This window comes from Pituophis catenifer, unplaced genomic scaffold (genome assembly GCF_029215685.1).
Source record: "Pituophis catenifer annectens isolate HBS135680 unplaced genomic scaffold, rPitCat1.0.hap2 SCAF_14, whole genome shotgun sequence".
In the NCBI taxonomy this organism is placed as follows: domain Eukaryota; kingdom Metazoa; phylum Chordata; class Lepidosauria; order Squamata; family Colubridae; genus Pituophis; species Pituophis catenifer.
In genome coordinates, this window is record NW_027256894.1 from 10,141,698 (window position 1) to 10,160,150 (window position 18,453).

Consider the following 18,453-nt stretch of genomic DNA (forward strand, 5'->3'; position numbering starts at 1 on the left):
AAGGGAAGGGAAGGGAAGGGAAGGGAAGGGAAGGGAAGGGAAGAACAGAGTTGGAAAGGACCTTGGAGGTCGTCTAGTCCAACCCCCCTTCTTAGCAGGAAACCCTACACCACTTCAGACAAATGGTTATCCAACATCTTCTTAAAAACTTCCAGTGTTGGAGCATTCACAACTTCTGGAGGCAAGTTGTTCCACTGATTAATTGTTCTAACTGTCAGGAAATTTCTCCTTAGTTCTAAGTTGCTTCTCTCCTTGATTAGTTTTCACCGGGGTGAAATCCAGCAGGTTCTGACAGGTTCTGGAGAACTGGTAGCAGAAATTTTGAGCAGTTCAGAGAACTGGCAAATACCACCTCTGGCTGGCCCCAGAGTGGGGTGGGAATGGAGTGGAGTGGGAATGGAGATTTTGCAGTATCCTTCCCCTGCCGTGCCCACCAAGCCACGCCCACAAAACCGGTAGTAAAAAAAAATTGGATTTCACCACTGGTTTCCACCCATTGCTTCTTGTCCTGCCCTCAGGTGCTTTGGAGAATAGCTTGACTCCCTCTTCTTTGTGGCAGTCCCTTCCGACAAGCAAACTAGAAGGAGCCTTGGTGGAGCAGCAGACTAAAGTGCTGTTAAGTAGCACCAGCTGCCTGCAATTACTGCGAGTTCAAATCTCACCAGGCTCAAGGTTGACTCAGCCTTCCATCCTTCTGAGGTAGGTAAAATGAGGACCTGGATTGTGGGGGCAATAAGCTGACTTTGTATAAAAAAAGAACACTGCTTGGGCGGGGGGGCAAAAGCCCTACTAAGCAGGTATATACAAAAGTATGAAGGCTATTGCTTAACGCATTGTAAGCCGCCCTGAGTCTCCGGAGAAGGGCGGCATATAAATCAAACCAATAAATAAATAAACTCAATGGGGAAGCCAGATTGACTGAACAAGCCCATTACTAACTGAACCACTGCAGTCATTCACTTAAACACTGTGGCAAGAAAAGTCGTAAAATGGGGTAAAACTCTTTCACCTCTAGCAACAGAAACGTCGGGCTCAAATGTGATTGTAAGTTGAGGACCACCCGTATGAAAGGGGGGGGCGGGGACAAAGTGACTCACGATTTTGCCAACTCCATCGGTTGAAGCAATATTTCTCAAACTTTGCGACTTTAAAATGGGATGGACAGAATGCATAGACTTCAACAGCATGGCTGGTTGGGGGATTCTGAAGTCCACACACCTTAAAGTTTCTCAAGGTTGAAGACTTGTAAGAAGCACACAGAGGACTAGGAAGATTGGGGAAGCTCCAGGTGTTACTGGACTACAATTGTGGCACCCCTCTCTAGTTGCCTGGAGTTCTTCATGCTCTGAAGGTTGGCAGGTCTTAGTAAGACCACACCTACAGTACTGCATCCAGTTTTGGTCACCACATTATAAAAAGGATGTTGAGACTCTGGAAAGAGTGCAGAGAAGAGCAACCAGGATGATGAGGGGACTGGAGGCTAAAAGATATGATGAACGGTTGCAGGAACTGGGCATGGCTAGTCTAGTGAAGAGAAGGACCAGGGGAGACATGATAGCAGTGTTTCAATATTTGAGGGGCTGCTACTGGTTCTCCGAACCACCCACGGCCATCACTACCGGATCAGGCAATCCGGTCCAAACTGGGAGCATTTCACCCCTGCACTGGACTGCCATCTGTGTATGGTCTCCTGCTTGGGTGGGGGGTTGGACTAGATGACCTACAAAGTCCCTTCCAGTCCTGTTATTCTATCTACCATCCCTTGGCTGGCTAGAAAGGTAGAACCAGGCAGTGGTTTGGGCCATGGAAATCTCCCAGGGAGCAATTTAAAAAAAAAAGAAGAAGAATCCTCACCTGGGAAGGCTTTTTTGTGTGCTGTCGGAAAAAATTTTCAAGGGTGGGATTATCCTGCGGTTTGATCCGCCTCACATCCTTTATGCCCAAGTAGTCAGCCAGAGGAAGAGCCATGTATCTGAAAGACAATTTAAAAAGGAAGTTTGTAAAAGGTAATGATTTCGATATGAGGCTAGCTATACGATAGCGCAGGAAAACGAAGTGCTCCCTGCTTGGGCTGAAGGAAAGGTTTTCCTGTATTCATGGTTGCAACCCGTTTGCTTTGTCTCGTGGGGAATTGTGGAGCACTTGTTCATCATTTGTGTTGCATCATTTCTTCATTTGCACAGCTTGGTTAGTCCATGTTCCAGGACAGAGGAGTCTTCCTGCAATTGGGCATCTTCTAAAGGGTTTAAGACAGTGGTGGAATTCAGCCGGTTCTCTCCAGATCGGGTGAATTGGTAGCGGCAACTGCGGGAGACTCTGCCCACTCGCCCGGACAGAAGGTGGTGTTCAGCCGGTTCTGATCGGTTCTGGAGAACCGGTAGCGGAAATTTTGAGTAGTTCGGAGAACCGGCAAGGAAGGAAGCCCTTAAAACAGTGTTGGTGAAGTTTTTCGGCACCGAGTGCTGAAACGGGAGCCCGCGCGTGGGGGAACACCAGAAACCGGAAGAGCAATTCGCCAGTAGGCATGTGCGCGCCAGGAAGCTGAGCTTCTGGTTTCCGGCATGCACATGCACACCAGTTCCCCTGGTTATCCAGTTTGTGGCACACATGCACACCGGAAGCCGGAAGAGCAACGGGCAACGGCTGGCATGCCCGGAGAGATCGCTCTTTGTGCCACTTCCAGCACGTGTGCCATAGGTTCATCATCACGGCCTTAAGATATTTCATAGCATTGAAAATCAAATATGTGGGGGTGGGGGGGAATGAATTTTTGGAGCAGAAAAAAAGAGTACTTTTTTTAAAAAAAAAAAAAAGAGAGAGATTTTTTTTTACCTTTCAACAAAGAATCTGATAACCAACATCACAAAGGCATATGGAATTGTGGCAAATAATTGTCGTGGCTTGGGAAAGATGTATCCATTGTGATCTTCCAAATCCGCCCACGTGCAATTAGCAGGCATCCAGATGTTCTCCCACCAAAACCAGCTGTATGCGGTTTGTATTATCTGATGCATTGTTAAGTGGGCTGAAAAGAAGTGGAAAAAGCAAATTAATTTCATGTACAGGTTAAAAATGAACACTGCTTACATGGAACCAAACAAACCTTAGCTGAACTGGAGGCTTGGAGATTAAACCATATGAAGAACGGTTGCAGATTTTGGGTCTGGCTAGTCTAAAGAAAAGAAGAATTGGGGGTAACGTGATAGCAGTATTTCAGTATTTGAGGGACTGCCACAAAGAAGAGGGGGTCAAATTATTCTCCAAAGCACTAGAGGCCAGGACAAGAAACAATGGTTGGAAACTGATCAAAGAGAGAAACAACCTGGAATTAAGGGGAAACTTCTTAACAGTATGGACAATTAACCAGTGGAACAGCTTGCCTCCAGAAATCGTGGGTGCTCCATCACTGGAGGTTTTTAAGAAGAGTCTAGAAAGTCACTTATCTGAAATAGTATAGGTTCTCCTGCTTGAGCAGGGGGCTGGACTAAAAGACCTCCAAGGTCCCTTCCAGTTCTACTCTACTCTACTCTACTCTACTCTACTCTACTCTACTCTACTCTACTCTACTCTACCCTACCCTACCCTACCCTACCCTACTCTACACTACTCTACTCCTACCCAGTCTACTCTACTCTACTCTACTCTACCCAGTCTACTCTATTCTACTCTACTCTACTCTACTCTACTCTACTCTACTCAGTCTACTCTACTCTACTCTAACTTACACACATTGAGAGAATCTCATTGGGTGACCTTCAGGGCTGGGACCCTGAAAGCTCTAAGCAATTTTTGAATGACAATTGCCACACCATGACTCCTATTTCAGGTTCTTGGCTGGTGCCACTTGAAACCCTGCTGGGCATATTTAAATTCTCTCCATGTGTCAAGAACATAGGGAAAAGATTTCCCTTTCTAAGAAAAAACAATCAGTCTAAGACATTATTACTTTTCCCTCTTGGCTCTTTCAACATGCAGTGTGGCATCAGTTAATTGTTCAACTGTTTATGGAGATTCTATTTATCGTATGGCCATTGACATTCAGATCATATTATGATTTAAAAGAACACAGATAAAAATATAAAATATGAAAATAAAATCTAAAATGTTATAAAGGAATGTCTAGATTACAAAATAGAATTTTTGCTTCATTTGTCGCAGCCAGGAAATCAAATTTATGGAGAAAAGCTCATTAAACAGCTTTAGGGGTTCATGGAAAGACTAGAAAATGCTGACAAAGTGCTTATTTGTTCTTTTGAGATACGTGAGAGTATTTATGGCTCTACCACAAATACTTAAATACTAACAATTAAAAGAAAAGAGAAATGCATATCTCCATGTAACAGCCTGAAGTCTCTTCTTTTTACAAGACTTATATAGCCAACAATATAGTTGTTTATATTATACAATATAGTTGTAACAATATAGTAAGGGACGTGGTGACTCAGTGGCTAAGATGCTGAACTTGTCGATTGAAAGGTCGGCAGTTCAGCGGTTTGAATCCCTAGTGCAGCATAACTGGGTAAGCTCCCATTACTTGTCCCAGCTTCTGCCAACCTAGCAGTTCGAAAGCACATAAAAAACAAATGCAAGTAGAAAAATAGGGACCACCTTTGGTAGGAAGGTAACAGCGTTCTATGCGCCTTTGGCGTTTAGTCATGCTGACCACATGACTACGGAGACGTCTTTGGACAGCACTGGCTCTTTGGCTTTGAAACGGAGATGAGCACTGCCCCCTAGAGTCGGGAATGACTAGCACATATGTGCAAGGGGAACCTTTACCTTTTATATAGCCAACATGTAAACCCATGAAAAATATGCAGATCTAACATGTACAAAACCACTATCCTAAATAAACAGTGGTTGGGTGACTAGAACTAGAAAGAATGGTCCCTATTTCAAGATCAGAAATCACGTCATTAAAAGTTCTAAGAAGTTCATACAAAAATAAACCAAATAACTTTTATAAGAATGAATGGAGTCAATTATTATTTTTTTAAAAAAAAATCATTACTGCTGATCAATAAAACTGAATATATATATATATAAGTCTCATTCGTCATCTTCAGGCTGGTGTTCTCGGCTTCGTGCTTCCAGGAGCAATTTTGCTGGATGACGAATGAGACTTCGTCGAAACGTCGCCAAGACACTTCCAATTTTACGTGGGAGAAGACCCGAATAACCAAAGACCTACATATAAACACCCGCGAAAACCTGAGAAAACAAATATATATATATATATATATATATATATATTTAAAGGCTTCTACCCACCACATCAGAGGCAGCTCTTTAGAAGATGTCATTTAAGGATGAATTTGTTTTTAAATAAAAAAGATGTTAGCCTTGTCTTGCACAATTGCTATGTGGGAGTGTTAGTAACTCAAGCAAAATAAAGAAATGAAATCCAGCCATAATCATAAAAAACAATTTACAACAGGGTTGATTCACCGGAAAGAAAACCCAGAATTAATAAGATAATATCTTTTCCAGGTTACCAAAAGTAAACTTGAGAACCTCAGAACGCTCCATCAGACATGATATTAATCTTTTTAGAAAACAAAAACTAGAGCAGGGGTTGGAGAAGACGCAAGAAAAACCGAAATCATCTCAGACTTTTCAGTCACTTGATCTACCACTCAAAATCAATCCCAGATAAGAGACTGAAGACGAAAGGCAGGAGATCCTGACAGGCCTTCTGGGAACCTGCTCACACTTTGTATTCTGGCAGAAAGAAAATGGTGGATCTACTCCACTCAAAATTCAGACGCTGGGCAACTGACTCATCTTTATGACGGCTGCAGTGCCCTGGGGTCATTTGTGATTTTCTGATAAGCAAAGTCAAAACGGGGGAGCCAGATTCACTTACGTTAGTCAGCGTTACTAATTTAATAATTGCAGTGATTCACTTAACAAGTGTAGCCAGAAAATGGAGCAAAACAACTCTCTCTCTTAGCAACAGAAATTTTGGGTTCAACTGTGGTCATAAGACGAGGACCAAGGGTGAAATCCAGCAGGTTCTGACAGGTTCTGGAGGACAGGTAGAGGAAATTTTGAGTAGTTCAGAGAACCAGCAAATATCACCTCTGGCTGGTCCCAGAGTGGGGTGGGAATGGAGATTTTGCAGTATCCTTCCCCTGGAGTGGGGTGGAAATGGAGATTTTGCAGTATCCTTCCTCTGCCATGCCCACCAAGCCACGCCCACAGAACCAGTAGTAAAAAAAAATGAATTTCATCACTGACGAGGACTATCTGTAGCATGGACCGTCAAAATGCTCTGAATAGAATAGAATAGAATAGAATAGAATAGAATAGAATAGAATAGAATAGAATAGAATAGAATAGAACAGAACAGAACAGAACAGAACAGAACAGAACAGAACAGAATTTTTTATTGGCCAAGTGTGATTGGACACACAAGGAATTTGTCTTTGGTGCATATGCTCTCACTGTACATAAAAAGACAAGATACATTCGTCAAGAATCATAAGGTACAACACTTAATCATAGTCATAGGGTACAAATAAGCAATCAGGAAACAATATCAATATAAACCGTAAGGATACGAGCAACAAAGGTACAGTCATACAGTCATAAGTGGAAGGAGATGGGTGATAGGAATAATGAGAAGATTAATAGTAGTGCAGACTTAGTAAATAGTTTGACAGTGTTGAGGGAATTATTTGTTAAATGCTCTTAAGCTATTATTAAAAATGCCTTTTTTAATTAAAAAAAATGCATTGAACACCATCCTTTTCCTGTCAAATAGAAACCAAAGGACAAGATCACATGAAGTATTAGTGCCACTTTACAGAATCCTAGTAAGGCCACACCTGGAGTACTGCAACCAATTTTAGTCACCGTACTACAAGAAGGATGTTGAGAATTTGGAAAAAGTTCAAAGAAGAGCAACTAAGATGATCAGAGGCCTGGAGACTAAACCATATGAAGAATGGCTGCAGGATTTGGGCTTGGCTAGTCTAGAGAAAAGAAGGACTAGGGGGGACATGATAGCAATATTCCAATATTTGAGGGTCTGCCACAAAGAAGAGGGGGTCAATTTATTTTCCAAAGCACCAGAAGGCAAGACAAGAAACAATGATTGGAAACTAAACAAAGAGAGAAGCAACCTGGAATTCAGGAGAAACTTCCCAACAGTGAGGACAATTAACCAGTGGAACAGCTTGCCACCAGAAATCATAGGCGCTTCATCACTGGAGGTTTTTAAGAAGAGACTGGATGGCCACTTGCCTGAGATGGTATAGGTTCTCCTGCTTGAGCAGGGGGCTGGACTAGAAGACCTCCAAGGTCCCTTCCAGCTCTATTCTATTCTATTCATAATCTGACTATCACTGTGTGGACTGTGATAGAATCGTGGTAGTAGAATATAAACATACCAAAATCACTGGTCCTTCTGAAAAGTAGGAGGATCACAGTAGTGGATTACTAGGATGGATGCTGGGGTGATAATAGGATCCTGGAAGTGCTTTCCAAGCTCTAAGATCACATCTACCTAATATTTTTTTTTTAAAGTATGTATCTATTTATGGTCCAGGACCAAGGTACAGAATTTGCAAAATACAGCATGCTATTAATACACGTATAAGTAACTATAGTACAAAATCTAAAATTAAGTTTTACTGAACTCACAATAAATTGTAATGTTTTTACAAAGCTTGCTTGTTCTCCGGAGAACAATGATCAACCAAAAAAAAAAGAAGAAGAAGACTGAATTCACTTAAATGACTTTTTTTTAAGTATAAAATGATTTTATTTGCTCATCCTTGTGGGTATTTGTCAACTTAGGTGTATACAGGTAGTCCTCAACTTGCCACAGTTCATTTAGTGACAGAAGTTACAATGACTGTTTTTCACACTTATGACCATTGCAGCATTCCCAGAATCACGTGCGGTGTCCCAGGGTCATGTGATCCCTTTTTGTGACCTTCTGACAAGCAAAGTCAATGGGGAAGCCAGATTCACTTAACAACCGTGTGACTAATTTAACATCTGCAGTGATTCAGTTAACAAAAGTGACCAGGAAAGTCGTAAAATGGAGCAAAACTCATTTTCTCACTTAGGAATGTAATTTTTGGGCTCAGTTGTGGTTATAAATCAAGGACTACCTGTACACAACTGAGTAGGAATGTGCTTGTCCCTTTAACAGAAGATTATGACAGCTATAAATTACATTTCTTTTCCTTCCTTCCTTCCTTCCTTCCTTCCTTCCTTCCTTCCTTCCTTCCTTCCTTCCTTCTTTCTGGAATAAGGACTTCTCTTTGAAGATTTTACTGGATTATTTAAAATTATTGTTTATATTAGCCACTCATCTTCCAACCAACTCTTGGGTGGTTCCCAGACTTCAAAATGAATAAAAAACGTCAGTTCTTACCAAATACAGAGATCTGTGGGTTGATTGGGACACCTAGATTTACAGATATAACAAAGAACACAACTGGTTTGTTTAGTTTCTTCATGTGAAGTTGTGATGTTGCTATTTATCTCTCAAACCCTAAAGGTCCCAAGCATCTAATTCACTGCACATTCTAAAGTTTTCTTTATAATTTCTCCTTCCAACGGAATTTTATCTGCTTTCCAGTTTTGTGCAAATACAATTCTAGCCGCTGTTATTATATGAATAATCAGATAATACAAACATGCTTAGAGGGAACGTTGCAGCAACATATAGAGTTAAAACCAGAGATATTCCAGCATCTAATTCCCTATGGAATTTACTACCGGGCAAACAGGTAGTAAAAAAAAAAAGCTACCGGTTCCTCCGGACCGGTATTTCTGACGATCAGTTGTGCCACGCGATTTAAAATCGCTAGAAAGCAGGAAATCCTGCTTTCTAGTGAATCTAAATCAAGTGGCACAGCTGATTCCCCCTCACTGCTCTACTTACCTTCCCAAGCTTCCTTTTGTGCATGTGCATGAACGCAGCGCGTTTGGCGTACAGCGTGCATGCACAGACAGCGAATTGGTGGCAAACTGGTTCAGATTTCACCGCCGCTTTGTTCCCATGTTTATGTTTTGAAAGCATCAATGAAAGCCTTGGCAACAAAGAGGCTCTCTTTTTTGATGATGAAATATTCATCAAGAAAAGTGATGGCCAGTAGTGGGTTCCTCTTACCTTCGCTCCCAGTTCAGAATCGGGAGCACGCGGACATGCGTGGCGCTTCTGCACATGCGCAGAGTGTCCTTGATGACCTCTGGACAGGTGGGCTGAGCCTCCTGCCACCGCCTGAACCCAGGGCGAACCGATAGAAATCCACAACTGGTGATGGCTTAATGCCAAACATATATTTTCAGTTGGATTTATTTAGGGATGTCAAAAAGCTTTAAGTTATTTTTAATGGCTTTTATCCATTCTAGGTAGTCCTTGCCTTACCACCGTTCGTTTAGTGAATATTTGAAGTTACAACGGTACTGAAAAAAAGTGACTTATGACCATTTTTGCAGCATCCCCCGGGGTCATGTAATCTAAATTTGGACGCTTGGCAACTGACATGTACTTATGACAGTTGCAATCAGTGGTGGGATTCAGCCAGTTTGCACCTATTCGGGAGAACCGGTTGTTAACTTTCTAAGCAGTTTGGAGAACCGGTTGTTGGAAGAAATCTTATTTTGTTTTGTTTTTTTCACTTTACAGGGCTAATCCTGTAAGGAATTACAACATTCTGGTGTTGTTTCTAGCCTAATCTTTATTGCCCTGCTTACAGAAACTGCCTCTCTGGTTAACCGCTATTACATTGTAACAGCTAAGGCGAAGTGCCTATCGATGTGAGTGACATCGAGTTGGCCACACCCACACGGTCACATGACCACTGAGCCATGCCTACCCAGATGGTCATTAGGGCAGAAAACCGGTTGTTAAATTATTTGAATCCCACCACAGGTTGCAATGTTCCGGGGTTACATGATCAGCTTTGGTGAATCCTGACAAGCAAATTCAACAAGGAAGCCAGATTCACTTAACAACCATATTAGTAACTTAAACACGGCAGTGATTCACTTAACAACAGTGGCAAGAAAGTTCGTAAAATGGGGCAAAATTCACATGACAACTATCTTGCCAAACAACAGAAATGTTGGGATCAATTGTGATCGTAAATTGAGGATGCACCTATAATATGTGCTCCCATTCATTCATTCATTTTCTGATACCAAATTGTTCCAGGACCACTATATATACAATTGAGGCAAGGTTTATTTATCATACATGCTATAGTGTTGACACTGCAAACATAAAAACATAAAAAGTGAAATAATTGACCAAATGCTTTAAGGAAGCACTGGCCCCTCAGCCGCCATGAAATTGTTATACCATATCATAATGAACTACAAATAAAGAACTCAATTTAGACATGTGTATCACGTAAATTTGGTGTGTGTGTGGCTGTGGCTTAGCAGTTAACAATGTTGAGCTTGTCAGCTGGAAAGCTGACAGGTTTGAGATCCAAGCACTGCCCAACAGGGTGAGCTCCCGTTCTTTGCTGCAGCTCCTGTCCCCTAGCAGTTTGAAAGCATGCAAATGCGAGTAGATAAATAGGTGCCACTTTGGTAGGAAAGTAACCGCTTATAGTCATGCCAGCCACATGACCACAGAAGTGTCTTTGGACAATGCTGGTTCCCTCGGTTAAGAAACAGAGATGAGTACCTCCCCCGAGAGTCTGACACAACCGGGCAGGAGAAACCTTTATCTTTATCCCTAAATCCAGCCTGTGCATTTCGTTTGTGGTTGAGCGTGTTGAGCAAATCTAGTAACCCAACAAATCCAATGTTGGATTGAGCAAAAAAATGGTAAGTCATGAGTTTCCATGGGGGAACATGGGGACATGTTTTGCCTCAAAAAACCCAGCATCCCAGAGCAGCAGGATTAACTGGTCCTATTCATAAGGCAGAAGCAACTTCAGCAGTTATGCTGGAGCAAGTCATGTGTTTTGCATCAACGTAGTAACTTACTGGTTGAAAATGAGCAGGTCTTTAACTTCAGAGAAACAAGAAACTAAACCAGTTTTATCCTGAAGAAGAACGCAAGGTAACAGAAGTTGCAGCAACTAGAATAAGGAGTGTTGAATTATGTCGCATGAAATGAATAAGAAACGCAATTTATTATCATAAATTATATAGTGCAACTTCGTAACATCTGCCTTGGTGTTTTCCCGAGCCCTGATTTCCTAAATTGGTGCTCTAAATTCAATATTAATCTTTCTTCTGTAACTTTACTAACTTAGACCTGGAATGATTGCTGAACGTCATCAAATCTTTTTTTTTTTTTTTTAATTTATATGCCGCCTTTCTCCGGAGACTCAGGGCGGCTTACAATGCGTTAAGCAATAGCCTTCATACTTTTGTATATTTTATACAAAATCAGCTTATTGCCCCCACAATCTGGGTCCTCATTTCACCTACCTTTGAAAGGATGGAAGGTTGAGTCAACCTTGAGCTGGCGAGATTCGAACTTACTAATTGCAGACAGTTGGAGTTAAATTACAATGCATTAGTCTGCTGAGCTATCCAGTCTCTTCTAATCTAATTTTAAGATTATCCCAGAATACCGAGTTACTTTTATGTAGCAAGTTCATTCGCAGGTAGTAATTGCCCCCTTGGAAAATTTCCTGAAGTCACACAAGAGCTAATCCAGTTAAGAAGCGTAGTACTTTACTCTTTCGTTTTTAATGTCTTTGTGAAGAGAGGTGTAGTTTCCTTACTCATCCACTCTAGAGGACTGATTGGTTTTAATCGCTTAGGAGGTGGCAGGCATGAAATGTTAAACAGATGAACAGGTCCCCAAAGATTGATAAGGAGAGGTACAATGGCTGTGTTATGCAGAAAAACTAGTGTATCTGGAAAGGTAACCTCCTGGAGTGGAGATGTTAAGGCAGAGTTTCGAAAGTGTAGTCAGGAAACTTATACAGAAAGTTATAGTGCAAAGAATGTTCTTTCTGCACCAACTCAGGAAGCTCAAACTGCCCAAGGAGCTGCTGATCCAGTTCTACAGAGGAATTGTTGAGTCTGTCATCTGCACCTCCGTAACTGTCTAGTTTGGTCCTGCAACCCAACCTGTGTCTCTGAAGAAAAAAGACTTCAGAGGATAATTAGAACTGCAGAAAAAAACAATTACTACCAACTGTCTTCCACTGAGGACCTATATACTGCATGAGTCAAAAAGAGGGCTGTGAAAATATTTACAGACCCCTCGCATCCTGGACATAAACTGTTTCAACTCCTACTCTCAAAACGACGCTATAGAGCACACCAGAACAACTAGACACAAGAACAGTTTTTTCTGAACGCCATCACTCTGCTAAACAAATAATTCCCTCAACACTGTCAAACTATTTACTAAGTCTACATTACTATTAATCCTCTCATCATTCCCACCACCCATCTCCTTCCACTTATGACTGTATGACTATAACTTTGTTGCTTGTATCCTTATGATTTGTATGATTGTTTCCTAGTATGATTTGATTGCTTATTTGTACCCTATGGCTATCATTAAGTGTTGTACCTTATGATTCTTGATGAATGTATCTTTTCCTTTTATGTACACTGAGAGCTTATGCACCAAAGACAAATTCCTTGTGTGTCCAATCACACTTGGCCAATAAAGAATTCTGTTCTGTTCTGTTCTGTTCTGCTGTTCTACGGAAAGTTCTACAAACCACAAGAAGTAACTACAAGGGGATGCAAATGCTTAAACATTTGCATGTAACCAACCACTCATGCGGTCAGAGTGTTAAAGCAAGCACAGGTAAGGAATCTCACCTGTGTTAGGGAACAAAAGATGCAACTCAGAAGGAAGGAGAATCCAGTTTCATTGTTTACTTCACAAAGTTATGCTACTATACTACAGTAGGAAAGCTAGGTTTAAATTCTTTTCTCCCAAAAGAATTTATGCTAGAAGACTGGCCTATATTTATGGAGAACTTTTTAAGGGAGGTAGTTGAGTTCTCTCTGCCCAATCTTCCTTTTGGGTAAGGTGATAGGAGGACATTGTTTTAAATTCAGAATTGCCTTCCCTTTTTTAACATTTGTGTTTTGTTTTTGTTCCTTCCAGTCAATTTTTAACTCCACAGCTTTTTTTTAAATTTGTGACTGCCTGGACTAACCCCTGCAGTTTTCTTGGCAACTTTAGGAAGTGGTTTGCCATTGCCAGTTTCCTAGGGCTGAGAGAGAGTGACTGGCCCAAAGTTACTCAGCCAGTTTTCTTCCTAAGGTGGGTCTGGAACTTACCTTCTCCCATTTTCTGACCTGATATCTTAACCACATTAAACTGGCTCTATGCGGTTAATAAGGGACGTGGTGGCTCAGTAGCTAAGACACTGAGCTTGTCGATTGAAAGGTCAGCAGTTCAGCAGTTCGAATCCCTAGTGCTGCGTAACTATGGGTGAGCTCCTGTTACTTGTCCCAGCTTCTGCCAACCTAGCAGTTCGAAAGCACGTAAAAAACGCAAGTAGAAAAATAGGGACCACCTTTGGTGGGAAGGTAACAGCGTTCCGTGCACCTTCGGCATTTATTCATGCCGGCAACATGACCACGGAGACGTCTTCGGACAGCGCTGGCTCTTCGGTTTTGAAACGGAGATGAGGACCGCCCCCTAGAGTCGGGAACGACTAGCACATATGTGCGAGGTGAACCTTTACCTTTATGCGGTTACTGCTAGCAACATTTGAAGATTCCCCTTTAGGTTGCTTAGGTGACTTCCATATCACTCCCAAATATACTTACATTATTTATTGAGCCTACTTACATCACAATGAGAATTGTAATATACGCCCTTAGAAGACTTCACTAGAATAGAATACAGAATAACGGAGTTGAAAGGGACTTTGGAGGTCTTCTAGTTTAACCCCCGTTCAAACAGGAAACCCTGTATCATTCAGGACACAAATTTAATGTGAATAATACAGGTCCAAATCATAGATTTCTTTAGTAAGAAGAGGGGTGGAGGGGAACCTACCATGCAGATCATGTATACTTCGTGCTTAAATACTGAAACATGAAATTCCAGGATTTCAAAGCACAGATTCACTTCAGTCAGCAGTTCGGCAATGCAGTTTAAATACTGTATCAAAGCAACAGGTATTCTGCACTTCTATTAAAGTTCTAAAGTTGAGACTTCCCGGCGGTTGCAACATAATTCAAATTGCAGAATTAGTGCAACCTTCATTTCCCTTGCAAATTCATTCTGCCCAAAGGAAGACACCACGTTAGCAGTGTCTACAACCTGTATAGGCATATATACAATGCCAACAAGTCTGCAGGTTGTAACAGAAACTGAGAAAAAAAAACCAAACAAACCATTTTAAAAAAAAAATATTTTTTTTTTGGCTAAACTTAGGGTCCAATCTACTTGTCTGGCTTGGAGCCACAAACATAACTCTGTAGAATCCAAACACAGAACCCAGGACAAATAATCAAGCCTCACTGCGGTGAGTTATTAGGACTGCAGCCAAGAAATTAAAAGATGCTTGCTCCTGGGGAGGAAAGCTATGGCAAATCTAGACAGCATACTAAAAAGCAGAGACATCACCCTGCCAACAAAAGTGCGTATAGTCAAGGCTGTGGTTTTCCCAGTTGCAATGTATGTCTGTGAAAGTTGCACCATAAGGAAGGCTGAGCGCCAAAGAATGGAGGCCTTTGAACTCTGGTGCTGGAGAAGACTCCTGCAAGCTGGGGGGGGGGGGCAAAGCAGCGGCGGCGGCAGGCAATCCCGGAACTCCCAGAGACTTTTCCTGCACGGCTTTTGCCACTGCAGGCATCAGTGACACAGGAGCAGCGGAGGGGCGTCCCGGAAATCCCCTTGGCCAGGCCCACTTGCCCGCCTTCCTCCCCCACCACCGCCTCGTTGTTTAGGATGCTTACCTTCCACGCCTGGTCCACAGTCCAGAAGGCAAGCTGACTGTTATTTTTGGCAGCCCCCAGCCAGCCGCAACTGCTGGAAAGCAGCAGGCAAAAAAGCCTCTGAAAAGGCTTCTTTGGTAGTCGCTTTCTCTGCAAGCTGCCAAAACATACCGGCAGAAAAAGCTGCTGCTGTTGCCGCCATGTTCCTCGCGCATGTGCATCCCATTGGACTTGCAAGGCAATGGGATACGCGTGCATAAAGAACATGGTGGCAACAAGCATGGCGGCCGGGGCAAGCGACTGGCGACTGGGGGAACCGGTTCAGGGGTGTGGCCAGCTGGCCACCGTTACCGGTTCTGTGACCTTGGCCAAATTTTCGCCAACGGTTTGCATGAACCGGTGTGAACCGGGAGCAACCCACCACTGCCTGCAAGGTCCCTTCCAATTCTGTTAATATCTGTATCTACTGTAAGGGCTCTTCTCCAAAAGAATACTGGAAAAATGCACCCCTGTAGACAAAGAGATGCACTCCTATTTAAAACCTTTTAGACAGGAGGAGAAAATGACGCACACACTTATATTCATAAGTAATAACATAATAGATTTCATGTTACTTCTGTCCTTCTGTTACCAACAGAGAACAATGGTCTTAGTTAGAAGAAATATCTTCATCTTGAGATCCAGGAGTTGCTATGGAAATGTTCACAGTGGCCACAGGTTACCGTGAGCGACAAGGACATATTCTTTATGTCTTACATTTGTCTGTTCAACAATCCCATTCAAGTGAAAACTGATGTCTCCCCACAACTGAAAAAGCTGTAGGCTGGGGTGGGGAACCATGGTCCTTTTATGACTTGTGGACTTCAACCAGGGGTGGGCTGCTGGGGGTTCACAGGGGTTCGGGAGAACCTCTAGCTAAGATTCTGTGCAGTTCGGAGACTATGGTGGACTTGTCCAGAAACCAAAAGGTTCTGGTCAAAAATTCGATATTGGCTTTGTGAAATAACGGGACAGGTGATAGCTCTATCTCCAGAAATCTTCCTCCTGGGTATAACTGGAGACGGCCTAAATAACAACAAAACCCAACTCATAATCCAGATTACAACTGCGGCTAGATTAGCTTTTGCAAAATACTGGAAAAACAAATCCATACCCACAGAAGAAATACTAATAAACAAAATCCTAGAGTGCGCAGAAATGGCAAAATTGAGAGTGAGATAAACGATGAGGAGAAATCTAAACATTATGAAGTATGGGGAAATTGGTACAATTGGTTGAAGAATAAGACAAAAACATGATTTCAGGATATGACTTGTTATGCACTTGAAATACGAGCTATATTGTATAGAATATTGAATAGACAAAGATGAAGTTTATTTAACGTATGATTCCGTAAATTGTATAAACACTGTACCTCTGAAGGACATAGAGATTGTATATTTTCTTTTATAATGACAAAATTTAATAAAGTATATTTAAAAAAAAGAAAAAAAAAAGAAAAACAGACCTACCGGAAGTTAAGGAAGGCTGGAAACGGGCCCGTTTCCGGCCTCCAGAGGGCCTCCGGAGCCCAGAGGGAGGCTGTTTTTGCCCTCCCGGAGGCTTGAGGAAAGCCTCCGGAGCTTAGGAGGGCAAAAACGCCCCCCTCCACCAAGGTGCAGGAGGCCGACTAGGCCACGCCCACCCAGCAACTGGGCAGAGAACCCTTTGCTAAAGTTGTCGAAGCCCACCCCTGACTTCAACTCCCGGAGTTGAAGTCCACAAGTCATAAAAGGGCCAAGGTCCCTCACCTCTGCTGTAGGCCAATATTTCTCAACCTTGAACAACTTTAAGGAGTGAGGTCTTCCAAACTAACCCAGAATTCTCCAGTCAGCCATGGAGGCTGTGAATATCTGAGAGCTGGAGGAGTCCACACTTCTTCAGGTTCCTACGGTAGAGAAACATTGTTCTAGGCAGTTTTTTCCCATGGTGCTTAGAAGAGACAGGAAGTCTCCACCGGTTTGGAGGTGGCAGGATTCTCTGCCTGATATTGCTTATGTATGAGAGCTGAGTCTTGTTTATTTCTGATTCGTGTGCAGTATCCGTTAATCTGCCATCAAGCCTGCTAAGTAATCACTCTAGTGAAACGGGTCCTTGATTTCCCCACGATGGAATTCCTGCTTCATTCTATTGGTCAGCTCCTGGGCTTTTAAAGGGAAAGATGGATTGGAGATTTTACAGCTCTTTCTCATTGGAACTGGTTTTTTCCTTCCTTCCTTCCTTTTCTTTTGCATAGAACCAGGTGTGGAATTAGGATGTGGATAAGAAGGTGGAAGCAAGTTATTCTATTTTCCTTTTTCATGGACTGAGATTTGGATTGCTGCTGGGTCTACAGCAGTATGTAACTGTAACAGGAACAAAGTTGGGCGGGACCTTGGAGGTCATCTAGTCCAACCCCCTGCTCACGCAGGAGACCTATACTAGGGATTCAAACCGCCAAACTGCCGACCTTTCTGATCCACAAGCTCAGCGTCTTATCCACTGAGCCACCTAGCCAGGTAGTACAGTGAGGTTTGCTCTTTGTCCTTGGAGTTTCAAGGTCTGAGGATTCAGTTGGAACCATTTTCAACACTGACTGCTCTTTAGAAGGCCAGATCCTGAAGATGAAACTCAAATACGTTGGCCACTTAATGAGAAGGAAGGACTCCCTGGAGAAGAGCCTAATGCTGGGAACGATTGAGGGCAAAAGAAGAAGGGGACGGCAGAGAACGAGGTGTCTGGATGGAGTCATTGAAGCAGTAGGCATGAGCTTAAATGGTCTCCGGGGGATGGTAGAGGACAGGAAGGCCTGGAGGAACGTTGTCCATGGGGTTACGATGGGTCAGACATGACTTTGCAACTAACAACAACAACACCAACACACGAAAGGAATTACAAACATCAGAAAACCTACCATTTGATCCCAGGCCACACTTAACACTGACACACTTACAGATAGAATTTCAGACGTTCTGCTAGGCTTTTGCAATATTTTTCTAATCTCCTTTTAGCGTCATCTAGCATATTCTGCAACCTGGCTATGAAGAAAATTGCACATGAGGACAGCAGTCCAGTAAGAGAGTCCTGGACAAGCACTGCATCATGTGCACAGGGAAATCTCAGCATTGCTCCCTGCTCTTCAGCATCTTTTCTGCTCAGGATACGCATCTCATTCTGTCTCATTATAGGGCCAGATCTGCAAGGATGCTAATGTTTACATTGCTTTTGATTGAGTTTATTTATTGATTAGATGCATTTTCCCTCCTATCTCGCTACAGGTTCCTCAGCATTCTTCAGAAGGAGTCAATCATTCACCTTCCAAAATCCCTCGCCTTTCACGACCAACTGAAGTGAATTATCTGAAACAGAAGAATTTGGAAAGCTGCTTTCCAGATGCTCCTTCCATAGATGATAACTCCCATGTCTCATTCTGGTTTGTTTTCCCCTTTAAAAAAAAATCAACCCAATGTTTCCAGATAAAGCCTGAATCTTTCAGGAAATTTACATTGGGGTCTCCTTAATGCTTCTACAAAATAGGAGATCCACAAATATGTCTCCAGGCCCTGTTTGCAGGCAACTGAGAAG

General features: G+C 42.5%; 1 protein-coding gene across 1 annotated transcript in view; it reads right to left on the reverse strand.

Moving 5' to 3' along the window:
* Positions 1-3,014, reverse strand: part of CERS3 (ceramide synthase 3) — a 36,928-nt gene extending 33,914 nt beyond the window's left edge. The window contains exons 1-2 of the mRNA XM_070953630.1: positions 2,833-3,014; positions 1,855-1,972 (exon numbers count right to left, since the gene is read on the reverse strand). Coding sequence (XP_070809731.1) covers positions 1,855-1,972; positions 2,833-3,014 — 300 coding nt within the window. The remainder of the gene's footprint in view (positions 1-1,854; positions 1,973-2,832) is intronic.
* Between the last annotated feature and the right edge of the window lie 15,439 nt (positions 3,015-18,453).